This window comes from Phoca vitulina, unplaced genomic scaffold (assembly GCF_004348235.1).
Source record: "Phoca vitulina isolate PV1807 unplaced genomic scaffold, GSC_HSeal_1.0 scaffold56, whole genome shotgun sequence".
NCBI lineage: Eukaryota > Metazoa > Chordata > Mammalia > Carnivora > Phocidae > Phoca > Phoca vitulina.
Genome location: NW_022589759.1, coordinates 594626 through 615779, shown reverse-complemented (window position 1 = coordinate 615779; position 21154 = coordinate 594626). Strand labels below are relative to the sequence as shown.

The following is a 21154-nucleotide window of genomic DNA, read 5'->3' as shown; positions in this document are numbered from 1 at the left end:
GACACAAAGCCTCCTACGCAAGAAGCCCCACCCACACCGCCATCCTGGCAGGGCCTCTCCTCCTTGTCCTATGGCTGCATGCACGGTTTTGTGAGCTCACCCCAGGTTCCGTGGCTCTCGGGGAATTCTGTACCCCTTTTCACCCCTGCCTGTGACTGGCATACACGTCTGCAGACCAGTCAGACGACCAGCAGGCCGGGAAGGGCCCTGAGCACCAGGGTCAAGGAGAAGAGGTAGTTCAGGCTGGCAGGAGAAAGGCCAGGTTCTTGCCTACCCCCCACGGGCCACAGGAGCCGCTCGAGAGGCCATCAACTTGAAGGTGCACGTGCCAAGTATCATCAGCCCCCCTTTCACACATGTGCGTGTGCGCGCACACACACACACACACACACACACGGATACACATGCTCGCTCACGTGCAGACAGGCTCATATTCATGCACACACACAGCCCTGCTCTGCAGCACCAGGCCCTACCACACCAGCAGGAAAACGGCACTGGCTCTAGCTCACTCTCAGTGTTCCTTTGGCTTTTATTTCAAACAACTGGGTTCAATTTCTGTGCTTTTGCAGCCCTAAGGGAAAACACGCTTATCCTCCAGCACAAGACTTCCAGGAGACTGAATAAACCACGGGCAGGGGGCCTGCGAACCTCAGGGGAGAGGAGCCCACACTCACGCCTACAGCTGGGCACACACTGGGAGCCTCGCTGGGTGTGCTGGGGGCTGGGGGAATGTTCCTGCTTGGCCCTCTCGGGGGAACTGTGTGTGTGTGTGAACCTTTTCTATCAGCACCGAGTCACCCTGAACATCAACAACAGAGAAGATGCTCTTAGACCCCACCCAGGCCTCCAGCAGGACTCCTCCAAGAGTCCTGGTGCAGAGCTGAGAGGTGCAGAGAGGCTGGGGGGCACCTGTCCTGGGGGCACATCCCAGGCAGGGTCCAGGGTCAGGAGACGCCTGAGGGAGGGGCCGTCAAGGACACTTTCTGTGGAAGAGAAGAGTCTGGCAGGTGAGGATGGCCTTGGGTGGTCAGCAGGGAGTGAGGGGCGGCATCTATACCTGTGTCCGAGTCCTTCTGCTCTCCATTGGCCCCCACGGTGAAGGGCAGCTTCCGTTTGGTTGCTCGCTCCCTCACCTCCTTCCCTCCATCACTGCGGTCCAGCTTTGGGGTCTTGGTCAGAGAAACTTTATCTTTATCCTAGAAAAGAAAGTGACGCTTTCAGACATCATTCCCAAATTAAGTTCTCGGAATCCTCACATTCACTGCGATTTCATTTCATGTGCCAGGAAAAGCAAATCTCTTACTTGGGCAACGAGAAGCACGTCCCGCCCGCCAGGCTCGCCTGAGCACACATGGCTCCCTCCACCTTCCTCTGCCCCACACGGCCCCCGTGCTCGTCCTGAAACCCAAGTATTCCCATGAGCATGAAGAGAGGAGAGACACACGTCGTCTCCAACGTGGCTTTCCCGGGAAAGGATTAAATAATGAGGAATACAAGAGCTGGTCTTAAAAAGGGAATGTTGGCAGGAGGAGAGTCCTGTTTTCCACCATGAACTCCCCTATGCATGGAAGGAGCCTGATGCCCCCTGCCTGCGTGGGCCTCCCCGAGACGTCTCCCTTCCCGGGAACAGGCCTCCCCCTTCCCCAACTGACGTCACCACAAGCCGGTGACACTATGGGGCTGTTCTGGGGACACATCCTGCGGGCCAAACCCCTGGTGCAAGGAGGGTGGGCGGGGCACACCGCCATCACCCCCTTCCTGGTCTTGTCTCAGGGCTGGTCCCTCCTGCAGGATGAGGATCAAGAAGCCCAAATCCCAGCCCCATCCTGACCAGCAGGCTGACCCAGGGTGGGGCACGTCAGCCCTGTGCCTGCCTCGGTGCCACCCAATGGAGAACGACAGAATTCGCTCAGGATGAGTGGCTGGTCACGTGTGCAGTGCTGTCCACACAAGCTGAGGAGGTCCCATGTGGAAATGGGACGGGCACAGAGCCCTGGAGGGGAAGGGTGGGGCAGCCCCATCCCAAAATGATGAAGGACCCAGTGCTGAGGGGAGGGCTGGCTGCGGCAGCTAAACGCCCTGGAACCCGCGCCCCTTGCTGACATGTCCCAGGTGGGGGCTGCTCGGTGGAGACTTCCAAATTCTAACCAACACCCTGGCTCTGTGCGCTCTCAGCAGTCCTCCTGGCCTCCGTGCCCTGACCATGGTATAGCAAGAGGCTGTGGGGGGCACGCAGTGAGCCCCATGCAGGCAGAACACACACAGCCTGCCATGCTGGTAGAGGGACTGCTTCCGCGCCTGGGGGGCTTGCTGTCTGCACTCTTCCCCAGGGAAGCGGTCAGCGAACATGGCAGTCACAGCCACACCCCCACGCCACACTCAGCAGCAGGGGTACTCGGGGTGCTCCCGGGAGGAGCCACCTGCCAGCACTGAGCATGGCCACAGTCCCCAGCACCTGTGGTCCCGACAGTCTCCCAGCTTGAACAGCCAGCCACGGCATCCACCAGCCATGGCAGCTCCTGAGAGACACCCTTAAGCGACCAGGAGATTTCTGCCAGGACACACGGCCAGCTCCAAGGGCATCTGGAGTGCAAGGAGGGGCCCCGGGCAGGGCCTGAGCCACTTCGACACTGCTGGAAGATGGGGCCACACAAGATTCTAGGCCCACCACATCTCCAAGGATGTCCACCTGTCATGACCTGCACTCTGCCACCCCAGCACTGACAGAGGAAAGGAACCCCTCAAGCACAACCCCCACACTGCAGTCAACACCTACCGACCTAGAACATTCCTGACCCTCTGGGGAATCTCTCCTACAGGTTTATATACAAGGGATAATAGAAATAACAAAGTATTCAAAATTTAACACACCACATGAAGAAAGGAAAGAGAATCATATGAATACCCAATAGTTGCCAAAAAACCTGTGATAAAATTTAACACTGATCCTGACAAGAGCTCTCTGCACACAGGAGCAGGGAGCGGATCCTCACCTGACCAAGAGCCCCCAGTACCTGGTGGCTGACAAGGGGGGTGTCTCCCCGCAGAGGGGGAGGCAGGGATGCCTAATCACCACAGCTACTGAAGAACAAAACACGTGTTTTTAAATGAGCAAAAGCTCTGAATATGCATTTTGCAAAAGGAAATAGCCATGTAACCAGTTCACATTTGGGAAGATGTCCCACATTAAGATAATGCAAATTAAAACCAGGAGGCGTGGGGCGCCTGGGTGGCTCAGTCGTTAAGCGTCTGCCTTTGGCTCAGGTCATGGTCCCAGGGTCCTGGGATCGAGCCCCGCATCGGGCTCCCTGCTCAGTAGGGAGTCTGCTTCTCCCTCTCCCACTCCCCCTGCTTGTGTTCCCTCTCTCGCTGTCTCTCTCTGTCAAATAAATAAATAAAATCTTAAAAAAAAAAAATGAGGCGAGACCAATGCTCCCAGCAGAGCGGCTAGAATGAGAGACTGATGGTATCAAACGCTGACAAGAAGGCAGCAGAGCAGGCAGAACTGTGAGCGGCTGCTCGTGGGAGCTTCTAACATGAACGCAATGTGCCCCCGTGCTCACAAGCGGCACTCCTGGCCCCTCAAAAGGCAAACGGATCAATCAGGTCCAGCCCAGTCACAAATACAGGGTCAGAAAGGCACCAGGACACAACCTCGCAGAGCGCGTCCTGGGAGCAGACACGACCCGCCGCAGGGAGACACGCAGGCTCCTCTGGAATCACATCTGGCTCAGTCCCTTCCCCCCTTTCTCTCCTGAACAGTAACAAAGTATTAATCTTAAGATGTTCTGAGTATATACGTGAAAATCAAACCATTCAGATTAATAAGTGAATTTGAAGTTGCTGGTTACAGAAAGGGAGCTGATTTGTACTGACTATAAACAATTAGAAAATGATATTAAAGTACCCAGTTAGTATCAAAAGACATCAAATACACAGGAATGAATCTAACAAAAGATGTTAATTTAAGCCCTCCACACAATGACAAAACATTACTGAGAGAAAACAAAGACATAAAAATGGAGGAATACTGGGGGTCTGGGTGGCTCAGTTGTTAAGCGTCTGCCTTCGGCTCAGGTCATGATCTCAGGGTCCTGGGATCGGGTCCCACATCGGGCTCCCTGCTCAGCAGGAAGCGTGCTTCTCCCTCTCCCTCTCTTGCTCTCTCATGAATAAATAAGTAAAATCTTAAAAAAAAAAATGGAGAAATACTCCTGTTCATGGGTCAGAAACTGCAAAACTGTTAATAGGACGATTCTCTGCAAACTCAGCTTTACATTCAAAGTGATCCAATCAAAACACCAGCAGGCTTTCTGTGGAAACCAACCAGCTTACTCCAAAACCTGTGTGGAAACGCGAAGGGGCAGAATGAGCAAGACAATGCTGAGGAACCACAAACACGCAGACTATAAGACGACAGAAGTCGCTGGAGGCGGCCCTGGACCAAGGGCCAAAGGTTCAGACCAAAGAGAAGAGGCTACAGCCGCACCTGCCTGGGGACAAACACTCAGCAGAGACATGGCGGGGGAGGGACCCTGTTCAGTAGGTGACGGGGACCATGTGAACGTCCACAGGGAAGAAAATACACATTGACCCCCACCTTACAGGGCAAACACTGATAGGAGCCCATCCCCACGACCAGCACGAGACAGAAGAACAGAGATAAAAGGCACAAGATGCTGCCAACGTCTCCGAGGGACTAAAGGGAAGGCAAGCCCCTGTGTGAGGAGGACACAGGCCAGCCTCTACCCACTAAACCGTATCTACTAATGTGCACATGTTCACGCCTTCACTCTGTTACTCCGCCAAGTGGAGCAGCCCAAACGCTGCTCAGCAGAAGAACGCGTAGGGAAGGGGCTGGACATTAGTACGGTGGAGACCGCACGGGGAGGTGGGGGGCTGCCCACAGGAAAAGCCTGCACAGGGGACGTACTGTTCAAGAGCAAGTCCCCTCTTACAAATCCTAACAGGGGAGGTCCCTCCACAGTGATGGATGTCGGGAGGGGCCGTAAGGAGGCTTCCCAAGGCGGGGGTCATACTGCAGGTTCTGATGGGGATGGGGGTTTGAACTCTATTTCACTAAGAAGTAGACCGTTCTTGAGTCCCAGCTCCTCCGCCATGAGCCGTGCAGGGAAAGCCAACACCTGCCCCGTAACCAGAGCGGGTCCGGGGCTCCCTCAAGAGCATCACAGCGGCTCCGACGAGGCTCTCAGGCTCTCAGGGGAGAGCTGGGCTCCGAACCTTGCTGAGCAGCTGGGCTGGGGCAGGGAGTTCACTCAAAGCTGCTGCTGAGCATCCCCCGCTAGCAAAATGGGTCGCAACAGAAGCCAACAAAATGTCTATCTTGGGTGGTACAGGGCTAAGTACAGAGCTACTTTACTTGAGGAGAAAAGCAAAGCCAAATGCACACATCTCCTGTGGCAAACGTGTGCGCGCTGCCATGCTGCCCACGCCAGGCCAGTTCGCCCAGTGACTGCTCTCCGTAAGGAAAACAAAGCAGCTGCAACCAGCCTAGAGCGAGCCCTGTGTTAGAAGGCGACCCCTCCAAGGCAGGCACTGAGCTCTGGGGGCCTTTTCTGGTGTCTGCCTCGGTGGAGAGGCCTTACTGGGCAGAGAAGACCCAAGCTGGGGGGCGCAGCAGTCTGAAGCCCCAGCTACCCGTCGACTCGGCAGAGCCGGTCTGGAGGCAGAGAAGGCAGCCCAGACGGGGACGCGTGGTGCCTCTCCCTTGCCCTGTGACCAGGGAATCCTGTCGCAGGAAAACCCACACACAGACCTGGGAACCCTGACTACCAACGATGGTCTGGCCGTTGGGTGTGAACGTGTCCCAGAGGGAGAGTTCCCACGCTCAGCCAGGGCACATGTGTCCCCAGTGGCTCCAGCTCCTCGTGGGCACGCCCATCCCAAGCTGCAACCAGACCCTCCACGCCACTGCCATGCAAGTTCAGACCAAGCTCCAGCCTCAGCCTGCCCACAGCTCCATGTGGTGGCTCCTACCTGTTCCTGCACATGGTACAGGGTGCTGGGAGACAGGGCAGGTGGGACAAAACGTGTGGCCCAGACACCCACACACCAGAGCCTCTGCAGCCTGGTCACTGTGATGAGCACCTAAGCACGCCTACGCTCACAACCTGCCCCCCGTCTCACCTCAGCCAGATGAAGGGCACAGCTCTGCTCACTCATCTCCTCGTACCCCACCCAACCAGGGTGTCAGCAGAGACAGCAGGTGCACTGACACCGAGCTTCCGTTCACACACGTCACAGCGTCGACGGCCTCCCACGAGGGCGTCAGGGGGACAGGGACAGCTCTAGGGTGAAGAGCAGTGCCGCCCCCCGGACAGGCCAGCACGGGCAGCTCGCCTCCCCCACACCAGCACGAGTCGCTCTTGCTCTTACTGCAGACACACTCACGGTCACAGACAACACAGGGCAGAGCCTGCCCCTGCTGCTTCTGTCTGATTCCAAGTCCACACTCAGCAGCGCCCCCAGGCTACGGGGCGGGGTGTGCACCCTGGAGCCCCTAGGTGACCGCACATCACGGACACAGTGACTGGGGGTTACAGTGCCTTTTCAGAGTCACGCGGACAACCGGCCACACCACAAGTACAAGCGCAGCCCAGCGGTGTGTCTGGTCAGGACGAGGCAGGTTCGGTTCAGCATCAGGTCTGACCTCACTGAAGCCGTGACAGACAGCTCTGGCTCCCAGACCAGAAAATGTGGGGCCACAGCAACACGCCTCAGCAACATGCACAAACCTCATGAAAGCTTCCCTCTGGTTCCTTAAGAAGACCCTCCCTGGGTCACTGTGGCTGCAGAGGACATCGACAAGGACAGGGACACACACAGAGGCCAGGAACGGTGAGCCAGCGAGGGCGAGGGCAGCCCAGGCGTTACCTTTTTCCCCGTCTGTTTCTCCACCATGTCGTTGCTGAGGGAAAAGTCTTCGTGCTGTGGTGTTCTAGAACACCCACCCTTGGGCATCGTTCTTCTCCCCTCACCTGATCTTCATTTATACGGCCATCGCTTCGTCATCGACCGTCTGCTTCAAAAGAGAGGACACACAGGGTCAATCAGGACCAATGCACACAAAGCCCAGGCAATCTCAAATTCATGCCCCAGAATGGACTGGATGTCACCTACCGCTCTGACGGGGGCTGTGCTCCCTGCTGGGACGGGTGCCCAGGAAGGGACCTCAGGAGTCACGGCCCAGCGGCCCACTCCAGGATGGAGACCTTGGCCCTGCTCTTCCAGGTCCCCTTTAACTGCTCCACGGGCAAGGTCACATCCCAGGGGCAGAACATCACAACCACCACCCTCTAAGCCATGGCCTCGACCCCACTCACCACCCGCACCCCCTGGAAATCAGCTCCCTTCCCACACTGCCCCCAGATAGAAGGTGAGGATGAGAGCCACACAGACCCAATTTCCCAACTTCTCCCAAATAAAATGAGCTGAAACCAGCCCCATGGGATGCCTCTCAAGGAGTCCTCACAGTCCCCCCAGATGTCCAGGCACTCTGGTGCCCCGACTCGTACCCACTGAGCCAGACCCTGCACAGGGGCCTGAGGCCCAGCCCCTGTATTTCCCAAGAAATGCCAGGACATGTGCTGACTTAATTCTGTATTTTACCATGTTTTGACATGTTTTAAGAAAAAAACAAAAAAACCCAAAAAAACCTGCTGTCTGGGGAGAGACTGCCCCTCCCAGAGCTAGCCCTTTCTTAGAGATAGTAACCCTTTCCTACACAAAACCACCAACCATCTCTTCATCTAACACACACAAGCCAGCCGCCAGGCAGCCAGAGGCCACCCTAACAGCCCACAGCATTATTCCAACCAGCCAGGCCTGAGCTGTCCACCCTGCCCACCTGCTCTTCCAGCTGAAACCCCAGCAAAGACCTTATCCTTACTCCTATCTTCTGCCTCTTGGCCACCCTGGTGCCTTCCCTGGTGGCCCCGGGTGGGCTCCCTCTGGGACCTGAGAGGAGAATCAACCTCCTTTCAGTCTCTGCCCGCGGCCATACTGACCTGACCAGACCATGGCAACATGGACCTTCTTAGAACACGGCCTCGTCTACCCCTTCCCGGCCTCCTGTTTGCTCCACGCAGTCTTCCCAAAAGCCACTATCTTCCTTTTTATACTTCTTGTATTTTTTTTAAGATTTTATTTATTTATTTGAGAGAGAGCACGAGCGATGTGAAGGGCAGAGGGAGAAGCAGACTCCCCGCTGATCAGGGAGCCCGACACAGGACTCGATCCCAGGACCCCGGGACCATGACCTGAGAGCCAAAGGCAGATGCTTAATCAACTGAGCCACCCAGGTGCCCCTACTTTTAAATTTTCATCCTCTGAGTTAGAAACATTTTTTTTTATTTTTATTTTTTAAAGATTTTATGTATTTGACAGAGAGAGACATAGTGAGAGAGGGAACACAAGCAGGGGGAGTGGGAGAGGGAAAAGCAGGCTTCCCGTGGAGCAGGGAGCCCGATGTGGGGCTCGATCCCAGGACCCTGGGACCATGATCCGAGCCGAAGGCAGACGCCTAACGACTGAGCCACCCAGGCGCCCCGTAGAAAACATTTTATACAAACAAACCATGTGTACTATTTCATCTCCTCTTCCCTCAGTGAACAACTCTGTGCTTTGCCATTTTGGATAAGTAGTTTTTGTAACTAAGTCACCTGGAATTAAGCGGCCTCCACTATGTATAAAGTGTGGCTTCTGAAATACAATGTTCAAATGCAATCGGTAAGTGGAGCTCCACTCCCTGGTTTTGTCAGCCCCCTGTGCGCCCTTTACCATGTCTTCCGGAGATCCTCTTATTTTTCCACATTAACTGATAAAATTTCACGAAATATTCTCTTCATACTTAACTGACCTAAGAAGACATCTAAATTTATTTTGGGAAGAGGGGCAAGGCTGACCAACTTTACTCACTTCGCGACACTTCCTCCCCCCGCACACAAAGCAGGTGGACAGGGTGTTTCCATCCACACGCTCCAGTGGTGGAGGCCAAAAACGGCATTTTCCATCTCTGCTTGAAACTATGAATTCGAGCTTCCTCTCCAATTTTCCAGTACCACACTAGAACATCTCAGCCTGGAAAAGTAGCCTCTCAGAGCCTGACTCAGAGACAGCTGCTGGAACTCATCAGCAACGTTTCAGTAGAAGTTTAAAAAACAGTACTTGACTGCCTGCTCTCATGGTGGGAAATCGAGCACAGTCATCATGGGATATCCAACCCTCCTGCTCGTGAATGTGAAATACCAGAGTCCGTGATCGCATAGGAAGGACCCGGACCAGCACGTGGCCTCAGTGCAGGCCCCACGATGTCTGAACCCCAATCTCCCAGCCTACTCCACAGTGTCTACACCAAGAGACGGGCACAGATAGCCACTTCATTCTTTGAACAAGTGACTTCACTACGTGTCCCTGAAATGTCTCTGGTAGATGGTCTCTCTATTCAAAGTAGAGTTCTGAGACCCCTGAACTGAAAGGCCTGCCTCCTCCTTCCACCTGCCCTCCGTGGGAGAGACAAGAGCTACAGAACAGCACGAAGAGAACACAGTAGCGTTCCACGACAACTGCCCCAGCCTCTACAGCCCAATTATCTTTCAAAACAGCCACAGCAGGCACAGGGCAGGAGGAAGGAGTGAAGTGAGTTCTCAGCCTCTCATCCAGCATCTTCCATCTTCATGGCGCCCTGGGCCGAGTTCTGAGGCGGACGCCCAGCATTACTGGGAAAGAGCTCTGCCCAGGACTGGACAGAGAGGGTAATCTGGAAGTGCAAGGTGAGCCACGGAGTGCCACGTGAAGGGCCTTCCACAATGGCCCTGGAAGGTGCACCCAGCGGCGTAGAGAGTACTCTGCAAACCATTCAGTGCTACGCCAATGTTGCCTGTTACGGTTCTCACTGTCAGCATTACAATTAAACCACCAAGGCCTTGGGTGCAAGTCTTTGGGCAAGTTCCTTGGACCCAGGCAGCTGTCCCTCGCTACCAGCAGACATCTGCCAATACGTTCTGTTAATGTTCAAAATGAAACTGCTAGTTATTTCACCAGTAAAAATGGCTTTATTTTGGAAGAGCAGAGAATGGCAACCCAGGACAGACAAGCCAGCCCCAAACCATAGGCAATTCCAGGGAACAAAGCAAAGGAGGCTCTTTTATAACAGAAAGGGATGGAGTGGGGTGGGGTAGGGCTGCTGATAACTAAAAGTTTATTGGGGTGAACATGGGAGCTGGGCTGTTGAAGAAACCTTCCTTCCTCCTGTTGGGTTAGTAAAAGTCTTTTCCTGTTGGATCTGTAAGTGACACCTAGTGCTGGGCGTGAGTCCCCCTACTCGCCTCGCCTCCCTCCTCCACTGTAAATGAGATTTCCCTTTACTAATTTTCACATTTCATTTTGTGAACAACCAGCTAATTCCATGAGATCTGTCACAGGGTGAGGGCAGCCCCAAACCTCATCACCATGGCCCAAGGGACATTCTGCGCCAGCCACTGGCCAGGCGTGCCATGTCCTGTGCCCACCAGTGGGCCTCACTCACTCCTAAAGGTCACTGTCCTCAAGGCACCGCCCCCCCCCCCCCCCCAAGGACTGGGAACACTGCTAGCTATCAGGTTAGGAGTGTCATCCCTAATGTTCCGTTTTCTTTTCCACAAGACGTTTTTCTTGAGCCCACATTCCCGATGACAACTGAGACCACCGAGGCCACCTCATTCCCCTTGGTTACAAACACGTCAGTATTCTAAACCGGTCAGTAACACGAGGACGAGCACCATGGCCATGGTTCCCTCAGGGCCTGGGACATGCAGCACTCTAGACTCATTCCTTTAGGGGCAGTCAATGAAACGGCTTCACAAAGGCTTTCAGCTCCAAGGCTCAGACTGGCCGGTGGTGCACTCCAGTTGATTTTCTTGGGAGAGCAGGGCACACTGGGTCAATCGTCCTGTGCCTAGCAGGACCCGTCTGGCAAGCTGCAGGGCCAAGGGGACTTGAGTCCTCCCTCTTATTTTCTCAGTGATAAACTAGCTGAGAACAAGTCTCAACTGCACCTTCATCTTCCATCTACCTGGTCTTCCCCCCCCCCCCCCCCCCCACCGGCTGTCCAATCTCTAGGGCTCCACGCCATCCCACCCCTCCGCATCCAGTCATCCTCTCCCTCGGCTTAGAGAAATGGCCACGCCAGCAAAGCGAAGGATGCAGACACGGAGAAAGCAACTCTCATCACCGCCCACGACTTGTCCTCAGCCAGGCAGAGCCACATGTCAGGAACCAGGCTCGCCACTTCTTCCATGGGTCCTCTGGGAGGGTAGAGGGTGCCAGGGTGCCACAGGCCTCCCTGCTCACTGCTGGGCATTCACTGTTCAACCCAAGAAGAGGCTGGGACCCCCCAACAGAGTCATCACGGTGGAGACAATCTTCGTGGCTGGGGTCCTCCCTTCTAACAGGTTACAGGCTACCTCAACCCAGGCTCTGGGGCTTCCTGACCGAACAAGCCAAGCCTCAGGCCCCAGAGGCAAGCTGGCTGTCCCCGCTCAGACACACTGACACACTGGGATCTGAATCCCTCACTCCCGGTGTCAGAAGATGCCCACTCTAAACACAGGGACTAAAAGTCCACGTCAGAAACAAGTGGACTTGTTTCTGGGACACACGCAGACTTGACACTCGGCACGAAAGCAGCAGGACATGGGGAGAGGTCTGCAGGGCAGCGTGAATTTGGATGAAGGAGCATGGCTGGTCCGAGGCCCGCTCTGGCTGCTAACCAGTCCCTACACGGGATGGGCTGCCGGATGTGGGCCCTTTCCTGCACCTCCACACTGAAGGGCAGCCGCTCCAGCTTCGCAAACTGTTGGGAGGCACGGAGACCACTCAGGAAAGCACTCAAGAGCGTCTGCAGTTGGGTGAGTCCTCTGAAGAGAGACCCTAGCCTGTTCCCTGAAACCAAGGTACAACGCCGACACTGCGGGCTCGGGGAATCTGTCAGTGACCTGGCGGCCACGGGTCAGAGCCCAGCCTCTTGGCCTGGAAGGGAACCACCAGCTGTCTGCAGCCAGCTCCCTGCCCAGGGTCACACACGGGCTGGCAAAGGTCACCCTCCCCTGCACCTGTCTCCGTCACAAGTGGCCCACAGCCCACGGAAGCTCCACGTGCTGTCTGACTGGCAGGGTCTCTCTCCTGTGCAGTTGCCCCAGGACCCTGCACTGTGGGCTTGGACAGAGAGTCCAGTCAGAGGGGCTGGCAGGACAGCCATGCCAAGAGCTCTCCAAACAAGGGCAACGATGAGATGTGTTCTTCCCAAAGGTGCCTCGAGCAGCGTTCATGTTAACAGCTGCCACCAGAGCGAGTCCCACCCCCACCTCCACAAGCACACACAGGGCTTTATCTAAGCTGACCCCCAAATGCCATACTTACACCGTCTTTTCTTCTGAAAACACAGACTCACACTGCAAGTCTCTCCATGGGTAGGAGACACGACACACATGACAGAGGCTCCCTCCAAGACTGAACCTGGATGCAGGAGAGGAGCAGACATTTCTGCAGTACCTACAGTTTGGCAGAAATGCAAGGACTCAGCCTTACCCTGCCGTTTCCAGTGGCAAGCTAACAGCAATAACCTAAGGGAAACTGGAAGGCATTTGCAGTGGCTTCGTGGGCATCAGAGCTGGACTCCCAGTGCACAAAGCCACGGCCTGTGCAAGTTCACACAAGCCCTGAGGGCCCCATGTCTACAGGACCCGGAGGGCTCGGTCCAGCCAGGCCAGCGCAGGACAGCTCTTGTGGGGAAGGTGCAGTGGCCCCGGACGCAGGGTCACCACCCCCGGCCCCTCCACACAGGCGACACATGCCAGCAGTCAAGAGAGGCCCACCAGCCCCGGGGCGCCTTGTCCAACTTAGCAGCAAGCTCAGGGAGGAGAGAGGAAGCCTGAGAAGATGATCCACATGAACAAGCTCACACACCGCGGGGAGTTCTGAGAACTCTGAGGACATCAAGAACCCCGCCTTAACTGACTCGGAAACAAAGACTGCAAAACGGAGAGAAACAATGACTTAGAAGCAATCCTGATTTTAGTAGAGTAGAAAAATTCAAGGAGAGAGAATAAAAGATTCAAAACTCTAGAAATGAGAGGAAAGGCTAGGAACTGGAGAACCAATTCAAAAAGCTCACTGTGCTACCAAGGCAAAAGCATCACCAAAGAAGTAAGAGAACAGAACAGCCTAGGACACAACTCTTTCGACAGGAGGAATCTGACCGTGGGTAAACCACCAGCACCGATGGTGACTTCACTTCGCCAAACCTCCAGGTGTGCCCGCCGAGGACAAGAGTGAGGGACAGTGCCACGGTCCTCGGGAAAGGAGTGGGCATGACTCGGTGAGAAGTGCCCTCCATTCTCAGCGTGCCAGACCACACTGGAGCCACGGTCCGGAGAGTCAAATACCGAATTTGGCCACACTGTCAGCCAGGGAAGGAGCACAATGAAGACAGCTTCAAGCCCACAGAAAAGCCAAGCTAACCACCCCTCTACCCTTCCTGAGAGGAGGACGAGAGCTCACACAGGTCACAAGCTACAGCCCAAGGCCAAAACCAGCCCTCTCCCCGCTTAGGTAAAAACTGAGAGCTAAGAATGAATTTCCAAGTTTATTTTATTGTTTTTTAAAAATTTTATTTTTAAGTAATCTCTACACCCAATGTGGGGCCTGAACTCACAACCCCAAAATCAAGAGTTGCACGCTCTACTGACTGAGCCAGCCAGGCGCGCCGGGTTTCGTATTTTATACCTTTGGGGGACAAAGAAATTCAAGACTAGTATTTGTGACATATGAAAATCGCATGGAATTAGCATCTCCATGTCCATGGAGTTTTACCGGACGGCCCAAGTGCCGTCCTGGCCCACAGTCCGACGCGTTCGCTACTGGCCCGCCACCATGGTGCAGTGCTTGTGTCGTCCGCAGGCTCTGAGGGTGCCCGAACCCCTTCTGGGGGCTTGTGAGGCCAACATGGTTTTCATGACAACCTGCCTTTCTTATAGGCCTGGGGGTGGGGTGCTGCCATGCCCCACGAGAAGGTAAGACCCTCACACAACCCCAGTAACACAACCCAGGAGCACCTGCAACTGTCCTTGAGAAAGAAGCAACAATTTTAAATCTTATTAAATTGCCCACCTTGAGGCCCTGTCCTTCTGTACTCTGACAAGACTCAAGGGTGCGTGGTCGGCAGTGCTAACCCCCAGGAGAGCCTCTGGGCATGGCCAGCTGACTCGGCTGCATTTTCACAGGACACAGGTTTCACCTGAAAGACTCTTGGACAAACCATTGTTATTATTATTAAGAACTGGGTATCTGGCAGTTATCTTCTCAAAAATCAACAAACTAGAGCTATCACTTCAAGGAAAATTAATAGTAGCTGTGGTCAGTAATAAAATTTGAGCTTCCAAGTGCAACCTGAGCTTAGGAAAACTTTGTATCCATGTCCATTAGCTCAACAGCATCCCAGCACTTGAAGACATTCTAATGAGACTGGTGGTAACTTTAAAAGGTATGTATGTATGTATGATGTATGTATTTCAAGTAGGCTCCAGGGACGCCTGGGTGGCTCAGTTGGTTGGGCATCTGCCTTCAGCTCGGGTCATGATCCCAGGGTCCTGAGATCGAAAAAAATTAAAAAAATAAAGTAGGCTCCAACGTGGGGCTTAAACTCACAACCCTGAGATCAAGACCTGAGCTGAGATCAAGAGTCTGATGCTTAACCGAATGAGGCTCCCATGCACCTCAAAAAGTTTTTTTTTTTTTTTAAGATTTTATTTATTTATTTATTTGACAGAGAGAGACAGCGAGAGAGGGAACACAAGCAGGGGGAGTGGGAGAGGGAGAAGCAGCCTTCCCGCGGAGCAGGGAGCCCAATGCGGGGCTAGATCCCAGGACCCTGGGATCATGACCTGAGCTGAAGGCAGACGCTTAACAACTGAGCCACCCAGGGCGCCCCTCAAAAAGGTTATTTTTAAAATAAACATGTTAACATCAGAAGATCTGCCTAACTCAATGAATGAATCAACATTTTCCAAATGACCAATATAGGAATCCCACAAGGGACAGAATGCAGCCACTGATCCACCAATGCCGACCAGCAGGGTCTCCAGATCCTCTGAGAAGGTACCCAAATGTGTCTCTTTCTGCACCACATGTCTGTGAGAGGCTGGATTATTTTTACACTTAAAAAAAAAAAAAAAAAGCAGAATGCCATAGATGGAGTACAGACACAAGGAGCGGTATCTAGCTAGCTGTTATTTAAGGCAGACATTAAAGACATTGGCAGATATAGAAAACAACACCACTCGTTTCACTAAATTTGATTTCTTTTGTAAAATAGTTACTTTTCAGTATTTAATGAAATATTTAATATTTAATGAACTATTTATATAAGTATTTAATAACATGTATATGTACTACTTTACTATTTTTTTAAAGTTTTATTTTTTTTGTAAGTAATCCCTACACCCAACAATGGGGCTTGAACTCACAACCCCAAGACCAAGAGCCACATCCTGCTCCGACTGAGCCAGCCAGGTGCCCCGTACTACTTTATTATTTTAAGTGAATTAAATATTTAAATATTTTCTCAGTTATACTTTTAAAGACAATATGTTAATATAATAATTTGAGAGCTGTAGCCCACATAACAAAAATTGTGTGGGGTGCTTACTAATCCTCCAGTGTTGTAAGAGAGTCGGCCCAACAAGGCTGAGAACCTCCACAGAAGCACAAGGGCAGAGTTAACCCTGCAGAGAAAAGACCTGCTATCAGGAAATAAACCCAAACCAGGAGGGACTGACATGAAGCCAGAAAACAACCACTGAGCAGAAGGCCAAACTATCCTAAGAAAAAAAGTGGAAAAGATTTCTATAAAAAAAGAAAGAACTCATGCAAATAAACTTAAAATTGAAAGGAAAGAACCTCAGATTACATAAATACATATTAATAAATAAAATTAAATAAAGTCAAAGCCAAATAGCTCAAGAAACAGTGTCAAAGCAGCATCATGTGCTGACCAACGGAGCAGGACCGGAAACAAGCTCAAGCGTTCCCTCTCTAGCTGTCTCTATCTCTGTCAAAAAAATAAAATCTTTAATAAATAAATAAAAATAACAAGTTTTGTCTATTTTTTTTTTTTTTTAAGATTTTATTTGTGAGAGCAAGAGAACGCGAGCACAAGCAGGGGGAGCGGCAGGCATAAGGAGAGGGAGAAGCAGACTCCCTCGCTAAGCAGGGAGCCCGACGTGGGACTCAATCCCAGGACCCTGGGATCATGACGTGAGCTGAAGGCAGATGCTTAACCACTGAGCCACCCAGGCATCCCAAGTTCTATTAAAAGTCATCTTCCCTCAAAGGAAAAGAGGATATTTTCTTCACATATAACTGACAAAAAGCTTTTATCCAGAATATATAAAGAGCTCCTACAAATCACTAAGAAAAAGACAAAATATCCAAAACTAAAATGGACATGAGATTTAAGGTACGTCACAAAAGAGGACATTTAAAAGGCCAGTAAGTAGATGAAAAACTTACCAACTGCTTTAGCAATCTAGAAAATGTAAACAAAAATCAAAATAAGGTATCAAGTATCAGTGAAGATGTAGAGCACGGGGAAGAGATCCATTCTGATGGGAGCATGAACCATACAACCACAGCAAGGCTGGGCACACATCCCAAAGAAATGCCAAGCACAAACAGGCCAGGACCTGCACAAGAATGTGCACCACAGCCGTGTGCGTACGAGGCCCCACTGATTACACATGTGTGCTTTTTGTGGTAAGTGAATCATACAAGGGCACCCGGGTGGCTCTGTCGGTGAAGCGTCGGCCTTTGGCTCAGGTCATGATCCCAGGGTCCCGGGATCAAGTCCCGCATCAGGTTCCCTGCTCAGCGGGGAGCCTGCTTCTCCTTCTGCCCCCATTCATGCTCACACTCACTCACTCTCCCTCTGGTAACTAAATAAAAAAAAGTCTTTTAAAAAATAAGTGAACTGTACATTTTTACTTTGTGGACAGTGGGTGTCATGTTACATTTCACAATAAATAAAGTTTAAGAAGCTGGATATGTTTAAAACATGGTATGAACAATACCCTGGCAGGACTTTAGAAACAGAAGGTTGGTCACCTGACCTGGTTCCAGACCGGCCTCCCTTCCCGTGGCCCCGGTCTCCAGGAAGGGACAGTGTAGTTACACGGACATTATAGGACAGCATCTCAAAGCTCCCTTAACCGATGCACAAAGCATAGCACAAGACACTAATTACAGAACAGAATGGAAAATGAAACCTTGAGACATTCAAGGTAAACACACAGCTCTAAGGTAGGAGGTGAAGAGGGACTGAAAAAAACAGAGTAGGAAAAACACCATCTTCTACAGAAGGAGCTAAGATACAGACTAAATGGGATGAGAGAAGAGAGCAATGTGGGCTCAAGAACCACGTGACAAAGAATAACAGCAGACTGGAGGAGGGATGAGTCCGAAACATCCTCTAAGGCTGATATGCATGGACATAAACTGATGGAGGTGACCAATGGGAGAACAAACACAAACAGAAATATCAGAAAGAGGACCAGGCACACTCGTGCATTTCTGCTGGGAATGCACAAGAGGGTGGCCCTGGAGGACAGGACGGGGCTCACCCTGCAGAGTCAAGCATGCATTGCCCTGCAAGCCAGCCGCCCCATGGCTGGCGCTGTCCTGAGATGCAGGGGGGCAAGGACAGGAAAGGGCAGCACCACCCAGAGACATAAGGCCCACATGACAGGCGGCTGCTTGGAGCATGTGACGTATCTACACCACGGAGCAGGACAAAGGGGGGACCTATTACGCCGGGGTGACCTCCACAATATGATCAGGTGGGGGTGTAGGTGTGTTTGTGGGAATGAGTACAGAATATGCAAGGCCAGTTCAACCTTGAAAATCCCCCGTATTAACAGGCTAAAGAAGAAAATCACAAATCCTAACAAAAGATCAGAAAAAGTATTTAACAAAATTCAGTACTCCTGATAAAAACTCAGCACAATTGGAGCAAACACGGGAATATCCTCAATGTGGTAACAAGCATCCACAAGAGCTCACAGCTAACGTCATTCCTAACTGTGAATGCTTTCTCCCCAGGATCAGAACAAGGCAAACATGTCCTGTCCTACCACCACTTTTGGACATCCTACTGGAACTACCAGCCTGCGCCCCGTAAGGCAAGAAAAAGAAATAAAGAGCATACAAACTGGAAAGGAAGAAATAAAACACTCTTGTTTGGTGATAACATGATTGTCTATCTACAAAACTGCAAGGAAATCTCCAAAAACTCCTAGAAGTAATGAGTTCAGCATGGATGCAGAATACCAGAGCAAAACACAAAAGTCCACTACATAGCTGACCCTTGAACAACACGGCTTTGAACTACACACGTCCATTTACACGCAGATTTTTTGGATAAATACAGCACAGTCCTGTAAACGTATTTTCTCTTCCTTATGAGTTTCTTAATAACATTTTCTTTTCTCCAGCTTACTTTATGGTAAGAATATAAAATATGTGAGGGACACCTGGGTGGCTCAGTCGGTGAAGCGTCTGCCTTCAGCTCAGGTCATGATCCCGGGGTCCCGGGATCTGTCCCTGCGTGGGGCTCCCTGGGGCTCCCTGCTCAGCGGAGAGCCTGCTTCTCCCTCTGACCCTTCCCCTGCTTGTGCTCGCTCTCCCTCTCCCTCCCTCTCAAATAAAATCTTAAAAACATATATATGTACACATATATATACACACACATATATATATGTATTACACACACATACAAATACATGTATAAAATATGTGTAACATTCAAATTATGTGTTAATCAAATGTTTATGCTATTGGTAAGCCCTCTGGTCAACAGTGGGCTAATTAGTAGAGTTCTGAAGGACTCAGTTATACACGATTTTCCTATGTGTGGGGGTTGGTACCCCTCCCTCACCCCCACATTGTTCAAGGGCCAAGAGTATTTCTACAAACTGGCAATGAGTGTGTGGAAACACAACACCATCTACAATAGCCCTAAATAAAAATGAAATGCTTAGGTATAAATCTAAAAAGGAAAAACTATAAAAACCTATAAAAATTTTTAGGGGAAGATAAATAACAGGAGAAAATCTTTAAGACCTAGGGTGAGTCAAAAAGTTTTTATTTTTATTTCTTTAAAGTTTTATTTTTAAGTAATCTCTACTAGACCCAACGTGGGGCTTGAACCTACAACCTCAAGATCAGGAGTCACCAGCGCCACTGAGCCAGCCAGGCGGCGCCAGGGCATAAAGTTTTTGGGCAGGACCCCAGAAGCGTCCGCCACATAAGGAAAACGATAAAGCACATCTCCACAAGATTAAAGCCTTCGCTCTGTGAAAGACCCAGTTCCCAGGTGAAAAGATAAGCTGCAGATCTGCCGAATCACCAGACAACGGGCTCATTTATTAATAAACCACAATCAAAACAGCAGCAAACATCAAACAATCCAATGAGGAAATGGACACAGGACAGAAGACACATTTCACCAAAGAACAGGAGCGCTACACCGTGGCTCTGGAGTTGCGTTAGGTGCAGCCGAAGACCACCTAGCAGGGCGTTTCCAGAACACACGTTGTTTAGAAAGTGAAGTAACGCACGCCACATCACGAAGGAAGTTGTTCTGTAAACATGTTTCTGGGTGTGTGCAGGGCAGAGACACAGGCTGTTTCTCTCACGAAAGGAAGCTGTCAGGACATTTCAGAAATACTGGCCGAGCTGGTTAAGAATCCTGGGTTTGTGGTCAGATACGTCTAAGTTTCTCCATCTATAAAATAAGGAAATAAAACCTTCTCCTATTCAGAGATTAGGACAACATCTTACGCCCGGCCCAGTGCTCATTCGACGCTCCTTAACGACCCGCCTCGCAGGCTGGAGGTGCCCGGAGGTGTATTACTAGTGCTGGAACCCCTGAAGCTGGTGAAGCCTGGCTCCCAGGTGCGCGCCTCCACCCTTCTCTGATCTGACACTCTCCCCTTGTCGCTGCTCCACTGCCCCGAAGGGTGAAGTCCCACCTCTTCCCAGCAGACTGGTCAAGAGCCACAACTGATTCAAGGTGATGACGAGACATGCCACCCAGGCCAGGTACTGGCCAGGTGCTCAGCAGGCTGTGGGGTCCTCGGAGACGTGGCCAGGGTGGGCACAGGCTCTGCCCACACCCCACTGCAGTGGACACACCCCAAGTGACATGTGTGCACAGGCCTCCAAAGCCACATCACGTCCACACTGACTTGTGCAAACCCTGCAAACAGCCCAGGTGTCCCCCAACAGAGAACAGACGGACCATGGTGGCGCCAAGATGTGGATGAGGCTCCCGGAGGCTGCAAGTCGGTACTGAAATTACGGGGTAGGGGACAACTGCCTTCACCTGGGTGGCCGCACAGGCGCACATAACATGGGGCCATCCTCGGGCACACAGGAAGTGGGCGCCGTTTCCCACACCGCTGTTGGCATGTGAGGCCTCTGCCCCGCCCCCAGCTTCAGGTGAGACTGGCTCACCACCGAGGCCCTGCGCCCAGCACGCAGCGTCCTGGCCCTCAGCACCCCACCCGCCACGTCACCCCCGACGGAGAACAGCAGGTGATGCCACCGTGGGCTGCAGCCCTGCCTGGAGTCCCCTGGCACATGGGCTTGGGGGTGAGACGGCCCTCCACACGGAGTCCCCTCTTCTCACGTGTCTGTTTTCTCATTTCAGCCAAGGGCGTGTGCAGTGTTGTGACAAAGCCGTGGGACAGGCTTCAATCTGCCCGAGGACACTCTCAGGTAGATCTTTTATTAGAATTCCTACATTAAGAAGGGATAGCTGACATCACAGGAAACTCAACAACACACACACCCTTAAAGACTGGATCACCGGGCCCCTACGTGGAAAATGCTAACACTGCCCACATTCCCTTGTACTTTCCTACAAGGTCCAGGTAATAGCCCCTGTTCTCTCCCAGAACATGCTGGGGACACGAGGCACCCTGGTGACAAGAGGTGCTGCAGAGAAAGGGGAGAGAAGCCACCTGCTGAAGCAGGTCCTTCTGGGGGGCGCGGCTGACAGGTCCCTGCGCTTGGCCACTCAGCCGGCTCTCAGCACTTT

The 21154-nt window shown here is 52.2% G+C and overlaps 1 protein-coding gene across 8 annotated transcripts in view; it reads right to left on the bottom strand.

The window, feature by feature from the left end:
• ANKRD11 (ankyrin repeat domain 11) overlaps positions 1–21154 on the bottom strand; it is a 188624-nt gene that overhangs the window by 26040 nt on the left and 141430 nt on the right. For 6 of the 8 annotated variants that reach the window (XM_032389919.1, XM_032389923.1, XM_032389924.1 and 3 more), the window contains 2 exons: positions 6898–7045; positions 1061–1199 (listed from right to left, as the gene is read on the bottom strand). In XM_032389919.1, coding sequence (XP_032245810.1) covers positions 1061–1199; positions 6898–6984 — 226 coding nt within the window. In that variant the 5' untranslated portion in view covers positions 6985–7045. The remainder of the gene's footprint in view (positions 1–1060; positions 1200–6897; positions 7046–21154) is intronic. The other 2 variants (XM_032389917.1, XM_032389920.1) reach the window with 1 other exon arrangement.